This window comes from Halyomorpha halys, unplaced genomic scaffold (assembly GCF_000696795.3).
Source record: "Halyomorpha halys isolate HHAL.00 unplaced genomic scaffold, Hhal_1.1 Scaffold366.1, whole genome shotgun sequence".
Taxonomy (NCBI): domain Eukaryota; kingdom Metazoa; phylum Arthropoda; class Insecta; order Hemiptera; family Pentatomidae; genus Halyomorpha; species Halyomorpha halys.
Window position 1 is genome coordinate 728679 of NW_027107323.1, and position 9218 is coordinate 737896.

Genomic DNA, 9218 nt, shown 5'->3' on the forward strand with positions numbered 1-9218 from the left:
AAAGCTCATTTTGGTTAAAGTTAACATCTAAGACGAGGAATAAATAGAAATTCAAAATTGAGTACTATTCACCTACAAAATTCAATGGATAATATAAAAAAATATAATTTAGCAAAAGAAATTAAAGTTAAAATACATTTCATTAAATAAATTATAAGAAAGGCTTATAGAACCCAAAATTACGATGCCGGTACCACCAATCGCTGTTTACCTACATCTGATCAATGACGCCAATCGAAACCCAAATCTATCGGATCAGTCTTAACGCAATCCTCCAACCAACGCTTTGGTCTACCCTTCTGACGTTTACCTTTCGGTTCCGAATTTATTCACATTTTTGGGATCCGTTCGTTACTAAGCCCTACAATCTTATTCCCCACAAAGCTATATCCTGAATTATATTTATTGGGTAGAGTTTCCTTAATTCGGTGATATTAGCCTAATCCGGTTAACTCGTGCTTTTTCGGTCCGAATAATTTACGCGATATTTTTTTTTAAATAGTAATAATCATACAGTATAATTAATTAATATAGACGGTAAAATGTATTTAGAAATATGTTTAAAAATCTAGTTTTATTTACTGGCCTCCAAGGTCCAGGTTACAAAAAAGACTTGAATTCGCTTAATAAATGGGAAAAGATTAAAAAATATTGTTTAAAAGATACTTTATTAGTCATAAATCTTATCTTTTACTGAATAAATTTAGATTTTTTTTTTGTTGAATGCTTGGAAACTTGCTTAAAAAATAATCTCAACTGAAGAAATCATGAATAAGGGATGACTTCACTACATAAAATATAATTCGACTATATAAAATAATTTCGTGTTGCATTTTGTTTATTCTTTCTCATTTTTAGGGTAAAACCGATCAATTACTTATTTTGTTTACTTTTGCCATGAAGTTATTTTATTGAAAATATTTTTCAATTAAGAACAAAAAATTGACTTATTAGAATCTTAAATATAACAATTATATAGTTTACTTTAAAACTTATAGATTTTCCCTCAAAAAAAACTAATTCTCATCTATTTTAGCTGCTTCATTAATAATATATTGATAAATAACTTTTCAAAAGTAAATAAAAAGACATTTTATAGAATGCTACTCAATTGTAATATTTATAATATGAATATGAGTATAAATAATTTAATATTTATATAATATTTTAATATTTTATAAATTTAAAATGAGTAATATAATATATTATAATATTTTAATATGAGCTTACAACTGGAAATAAATTCACATGGAGTAAATAAATCATGCCACTTTCTATCCCAAGATATGAGAATTTTAAAATTGATTCAATATTGATATTTCCTTTTTTTTTTTCTTTTATGTTATAAGAAAACGCATGATTTTCCTTCAATATCCTAATAAAGGAAAACTGCCCATTTTTACAAAAAATAGCAATGGAAAAGAGGGAACATTTTTTTAGGATAACGCCGATGTATTATCTTAGGATCGCCTCATGAATATACAAATTTAAAATTTATCTGCAGGCTATTTTATTCTTTTTTTTCGCTTCCTTAATTTTTTTTATTCACTATGTCTATTTTATTTTATTATTGTAACCTGAATATAATTATAAATATAAAAAAATAGCAGCTAAAAAAAATCTGTTGTAATTTTATTTTCATCATAGAATTATATATGTTGGCTATAAATTAAAAAAAAATGTAGAATTTCTGTATCTGACTATTTCCCTTTTAATTATTAACATTGGGCATACTTTCTGTTCATATATATAAAACAAATGTATAGTTTCGTGTGTTCCTGGTAAAAAATATCATTGATATGAACTGTGCTAAAAGGACGAGGAAATTGGGAAATCCACCTATTCAATCATCAATACTCAATCGAATTTTTGATTCAGATTATTGATTATCTTCTCATTCAGGTTTCGGATTTTTCCGTCGTTTCAATATTGATATTATTATTATTAATAATTATATTTCCAAGCCCGGAATTTTTATAAACCCAATTAGTTGGGAAGGACAATTACTCTGTGGTACAATTTCGTGTTTTCTACGTTCAGAATTTTCGAAATAACCGGTGTGACTATCTAGTTAAAAAAAAAATTGAATTCCTAACTTTTTGTTTATTTACTAGCCATTTAGTAGTTCATTCCTGTTATATGATATAATATGAAAACGTAACTTTTACGGGGTCCTCAAACAGTTCATGTAAAATAAAATATATTAAGATGAACAATTAAGCAATAAAACCATATTTAATAAACATTTACAACAATATTACAATGTTTTAATAATTATCAAACGGTAAAACAGTGTATTGAAAAATTAAAAGGTGTGAAACTGAGATCTTTTAATTAAATAACAGTCTCATTTAATTTATATTATGTAATAAAATAATAATAAATATCATTATTGTTTTATTACATATTTATTTACCGGCACTTAAATACCATGTGTATAAATATCATAAATATAAATATGCTAACTGAGCCATTTTAAAGAAATCTTTTCCTATTAAGTTAGTCTGAGTTCTTCATTTTTGGACTGTATTTATTAATATAGAAGAATTCACCCTTTATACTTTACAATATATTTGTATATTTACCCTTTATATTTTCACAATTTATAACATTATATTTTACACACTTTGATATTTTTTTCTATTCAACATCAAAATAATTTACTCAAATATCTATTTTACTGATTTTTTAAAATTTATTAGACAATTATTTTAGATATTCTTACATTTGTTGTTAATAATCTAAAAAAATTTAGTCTCTGATAGAGTCTATATTTTTTTTTACTCCAAAATTATTATTACAACATAATCGCATACATTTTAACACATGTAAACTTATTTAGTGTATTAAGTAATTTTGCATGTGTTAAAATGTATTTTAATAGTAGACATATTTATCTTCAGCTATATGAATCATAATATTACGTAAAGATAAATATGTCTACTATTAAAATGTATTTTAATAGTATATCATATTCTTTTTTAAAGTGTTCTATATAAACTATTGTAGTCTTCTTTTAAATAATATTACTTTATTAGATTGTTTTTATCGAAATTTAAAACTTATTTATTTTATTATTTACTATAGGCCTTTTTTAAATTTCATTTCCTTTAATTCATTCTAAGGTTCTAATTTTTAGGATGCGTTAAATAAACAAAAATTGCGTTATTCACCTCTTACTGTTGTACATAAAATTGTATGATCTTAATTAAATTTTTTTAGCAAATTTATTCAGACAAATATTTATTTTTATAGGAATCGTACCCATTTTTTGACAAGCAAAAATATAAATCATGCAATTATTTAATTATCAATACTGAAAAATAATTTAGATTATTTTTTCATATTAATTTTTTTACTTAATATTAGTTCCTACCTGTATGGCTACTTACTTACATGCATTTAAAAAAATAAATTAAAAAGGAGATTTAGCTCTTGCAGTTTGATGCTACATTTTATGAGTTTGGATTTTAATTTTAATTTTAAATTTTAATACAACAAAAATGTTCACTTAAATTATTATTTCTGTAGGATCGCAAACCTACTTATTACACAATTATTGTATAAAATATTAAAAATCATTTATTGAAAGCCTTTGTTAGATATATTTTTCTATAAAGTTCAAATTAGTTTTTAACTTTATATAGAAGTGCTATTGATTTTAGTGCTATTGGAATAACGAAAATAAAATCAAAATTAGATCTGCCCCTCCTTTATTGCTTGATGTAAGATTGGTCAACTTTGAGTTGTTTTTATTTTCCATCTTATGCAATGAATTTATTTAGTACGCAATTATTTTATTACATATTTAACAATGGTGAAACATTATATACTTATAATTTTTATATATATTTTGGTTTAGAGCAACTATTAATTTTATACTTTAAGATTACTGAAATAAAGATAGAATTAGGTGTGTTTATTTATTATTGCTTAGCGTTAGATTTAATCAAATTATGGTTTCTGTTATGCGTCCGTTTTTAACATGCAAAAACACATAGCATACCATAATTTCATAACATATTTATTTATTGATACTGAAAAAAAAATTTAATAATTTTATTCAGTGATTACTGTTCCTACCATTCTTATTATTTTCTATTTTTAAGACTACTTAAATATATATTAAACTATATAATTATGTAAGGATATTCAGCCCTTATAGTTTGATAATAGATTTTGTAAGTTTAAAGCTTTTATTTTAACACACCCAGATTATTCACAAAATCATTTTTTCGACAGAATTGCCAAAGACATAAAACATGCAAAATTACTTAAAACAGAATTATTGTATTACGTATTTATACCTACTGAAAAATCTTTTGCGCTTACTAAGCATTTTTTAGAAAGTAGCATTTTTCATAATGTTACTTTTAGTTTCCTGACTCCAATGTTAAAATAAAAATATATAAACAAAACTAGGAGTGCTGATTCCCTATTTTTTGATGTCAGATTTATTGAAAATAATTTTTTCTTCTTTTTATACAGAAAAAATATGCACAAAAATTGTAGTTTCTATAGGACGGCGTCCGTTTTCAGACATGCAAAATAACATAGTATATTTCTTATTCTTTTTTTTTCTAATAGTGTTCAATATAAATGATTATAACATTCGTTTTTTACATAGCATGACTTTATTACAAATCTCTTATCGATACTTAAGTCAAATTTGAGACAGTTAAGCTTTTTCATATATATTATTTTTTATTTGGGATGAGTTCCTACTTTTATGGCTGCATTAAATTCATAAAAATAAAAAAATATGAGATACTTACCCTTTATTATTCGATATTATATTTTTTTTTCAGAAAAAGTATTCGAGCAAATCTTCATTTCTACAAGATTGCTCCCATGTTTAGTCAAGTAAAAAAAAATTATATGTAATTTTTTTAACATTTCTACTTCTTAGATCCCTGATTTTAGGACAACTAAAATAAAAATGAAATTAGGTACTTTTATCCTTTATTGTTTGACGTTAGATTTGATTTTCTTAGATTTTTTTTTTCATTGAAACAAAATCATTTACTCAATTTATTGTTTGTGTATGATTGCGTACATTTTTAAATATACAAAATTATATAGTATACAATTATTTCATTAAATAAAGGTTTATAGATCAATTTTACTATAAAATTACCATTAGTTCCTGATTTTACGACTGCTTTATATAAATAAAAATAAAAAGAAGGAATACTCACCCCTTACTGCATAGGGACTTAGGCGAGTGACCCCCAGCCGAGCTCGCAGGTGCGCCTTTGGGGGCCGGGCGGGGGCTGGCTTCACCGGCGAAGGGCAGGGAGCCACTGCGGCCGCCTCCAGAGACCCCAACCCCCACCCGCCCCTGCGCAGGCCCCCCCGCCTCGCGTCTTTTCAACACCTTTTAATATCTAGTTGCGCTTCATTTTTTAAATCGTCTCCCCTTTCCAATCTGTCCCGACTCCACCTTTACATTGTTTATTAAAAGAGCACTAAAAACGGTCTGTCACCACCCCCAACCCAGAGATAAAAGATCCTGAAACACAATATAAAATTCATAATCGTGATCGATATGAAGCGTTGAGTTTTTGAACAGGGGCTAGTATCACGTTAACTCCCTTATCGAAGTACTAGGTGCTTGATAATCTGAAATCTATACAGAATCCAATTGACAAAAACGGATTGTAATAAATAAGAGGGAATCTAAGACTTTCTAAGATGTTAAAAACTATTTATGCTAATTTAATTTTCCTTACAGGACTATGCGCCAATAGAAAATAATCAGAGATAATTAATAGAGGCCTAGAAATATAAAATCACATCATGTTAAATTAAAGTGTTATTTTAATATTTTTTAAATGACCTTTAAGTTAATAAAAGTGGTAAGAAAGTGATCTGCTTTGTTTGGTTCTACCGAACTCTGTGAAATCTCAGCTCTCTATTGATTTTATTTTTACTGCCAGTTGATCTATAGAGTTGGTTAAGCGGGATTCTACTGCTGAGATAATAATTAATTTACCAGTTTTCGGAACGATTGTCCAATTAGTACAGTTTAGTGCAGCATAGAGTATCCTAAACCCTTTTTAAATTTTGTGCAAATTAGTAGTGTATTGGTGAAATTATTAGAAATTTTCGTGATTTTCAAGAACTAGGAATTTTAACGTAATTACTACGTTATTATATTCTATACTCTTTTGTTGTTGGACCAACGTAGAAAACCGTTGCTATGCTTCTATTTGGTTAAAAGACACTATGAGAGTTGGTAACGAACAAACCCCTTAAAGCCTTAATTAACTAGGAACCACAAAATAAACTTTCTAGCTTTAGAACAAGCCATAGATGAGAAAATTGTGTTAAAACTGACAATACAAAATCAGGTTTTGACGTTTGTTTTTAGAGTAGAATTGAGACTAGAAGTTTTATTGTTTGTTTTCCTTCCCACTGTGATTCCCAGCCGCTTATAGAATGGACAGAGTTCAACGTCTTCTAAAATAAAGCTAAAATTAGGTGGTCAGTCCATTTGATCTGATAAAACATATGCAGAAAGTTCGTAGCTAATATGGAAATCAGGAACAAATATGAGACTATTTTAAACATACTAACAACAAAAAGTATAAAGCAAACAAAATAAAAAATGTATTTATCTTTTATATTTTTATAATAAATTTAAAATATTTCTGCAATGCATCAGTTTTTTGTTTAATAGAACATAATGAAATAACAATTAAAACTTTGTTGTTGTTTAAAGTGTTGCAGATTAAATTTAAATCCAATCATAGATTTTTTATACATTTAAAATCTAAAAATATATAATTTCAATTGTATTATCTAGGTAATTTTTTTCTAAAAAGTATCTAATTACTCCACTTAAGAGAGTTTATAGAGGGAGTATGTTTTACTCATAATATATTTGAGTAGAAATAAATTTATGAACATATTTAAATGAATAAAAATTACATGTATTATATCATTGGTATTTTTAAAAATATATATAAACTTTTTAAATATGTATTGGAAAAAATATATTTAAAAAACAAATGTTCTTTCCTGATATTGTATATTTTATTAAAGTTAAAACAATGCCGGTATCATTCATATATCAGCCCATATTGAACTCTAGAGCAAACATAGAAGGTATTCATTTTTTAGTATTTGCAAGATAAAAGAAATACAGTATATTTTTTTATATATTAATATACGTATAACAATAAAAGCAAGGGTCCACTGTGCTTGGTATTGATGCGCCGCCACGAGGCAATACCGCACAACTTATAAGCTACACGTTAGGAAATGAAGGGGTCGGTATTCAATAAGATGGGACTCTCGTATTATATAATAAAAAAATCATTTTATTCACAATATGGCTCTCGGGAAATGATAGTTATATTTTATTTATAGTTTTCCCAAAATTATTTAAAATTTCAGTCCATCGAGAAAAAAATAGCAATTTATATTTTAAAAGTAATAATTAAATGACTATTTTCATGTAAATATAATTTCTTAATTCTCAACCAAAAATAACGTAAAATTTTCGAATAAAATAAATTAAAAACATATTTGTTGGTTTTTGAACATCAATAGTAATTAATGTGTTTGAAACATTTATTAATAATGAAATTTTAAATTTATAGTTTGAAGCTCTTTAAAGCAAAGTTTTCTTTTGTTATATTTTCTATTTTTTTGATAAATTTTAACGAACGAGAAAGGATGATTAAAAATAATTTTTAAGTATTAGCACGCAATATAAGATTCATCCATGCGAAAATAGCAAACTTCGCATTTTAACATTGCTTTTTAATTATCTGAATGTTCTTCGGCGTGATTCTAATAAAATCATTTAATACTGAATTACTGTTAAAATATTAATTTTAAGATCACACTATAGCACATGATAATTAAAAAACAAAAAGAATCGAAGTAACTACATCAAGCCACGACAATAATAATTTAATACTTACATGATCTATTCTTTTTCCATTTCGTCGAAACTTGTGCGAAAGAAATAAGAGTGGAAATAGTGAACTACATCAGGGTTGTCACTTTCAGAATCCCAGAATTAACTCAAATTTCTCAGTTTTTATTCTGAGATTCTTGTGTCTACGGTTGTTTCTTTCTGAGAACTTCTTTTAAATATACTTCAGCCTGTTCTAGCCGGATAAAAATATACATTAAAAACTTTTTGTTCTTGAGATATGAGAAAATTAAGTATTGATGTATTTTTATATAAACATATTGCTTTAGGACAGCCATGGCAATGGGAATTACACTACTTATGACAATTAATTCATAAGTAAATATTTATATATAATTAATATATCGTATCTACCAATGAGAACTAATTCCCGTATTATAACCAACACGAATAGTGAAGAGCCTATTTCTCCATTGTAAGGCTAGTCAAAAACAAACTTATTAGCCGTACCACTAAGTACAAATGCTGATAAGGCCAGTCGTCGCATACGGTGGAGAAACTTGGACACTGAGTAATAAAAGCATTAACCTGCTAGACGGGTTTGAAAGAGGAATTCCGAGGAGAATCTTAGGGCCCGTGTGGGAGAATGGTAATTGGCGAAGAAGGAAAAATAGTAAGCTTTTTGGGCGCTATAAGGAATGTAGCATCTTCTCGTACATAAGGATACAGAGGCTTAAATGGCTTGGCCATATAATTAGGATAAGCGAAGAAAGAGTGGCTCATAAACTGTACAGTTACGTCACGGATGGTGTGTGGCAACGTGATAGGCCGAAGGACCGATGGAGGGATGCTGTGAGGCGAGATCTGCGACAACTGAGGATCTCAGTTACCCTTACAGAAGAAAGAAAAAGATAGTTGGCGACAGTTTTGGAGACCAAGGGCAGCTTCATGCGCCTGTTCTGCCAGTGAAAGAAGAAGAAGAAGAATGTATAGTGAACCATCTTATTTAAGTGGGACATAAAAATAGCCCGTTGTTTGAGAATTACGTTTGCATGTAGTCAGCCACAATTTTTACACCATATATAAATAAATCTTAATTAAATATTGCGTAAAATATTCGGACCGAAGAAAGATGGGTTAATTAGAGAATTTAAAAGGCAATATAACACCGAATAGCGTGAACTGCACGCGGTCAATATAATTTAGATGATGGCATTGCGGCGAAGAAAATGAACTTGTAAGGTTTTAGAATATAACGTCAGGTACGGACGTATTCATAAAAAAGTTAATAAACGCTGTGCGTAAACATCGTAGGGTTAGACCGAAACGT

General features: G+C 27.4%; 1 protein-coding gene across 1 annotated transcript; it reads left to right on the top strand.

The window, feature by feature from the left end:
• Positions 1-8410: 8410 nt before the first annotated feature.
• Positions 8411-8803, top strand: LOC136795364 (uncharacterized). The gene has a single exon (XM_067045640.1). The coding sequence runs from the start codon at positions 8411-8413 to the stop codon at positions 8801-8803; it is 393 nt and encodes a 130-aa protein (XP_066901741.1).
• Positions 8804-9218: the final 415 nt, after the last annotated feature.

Coding starts and splice junctions, on each gene's coding strand:
- LOC136795364 (XM_067045640.1), top strand. CDS start 8,411: ATGCTGATAAGGCCAGTCGTCGCATACGGTGGAGAAACTTGGACACTG.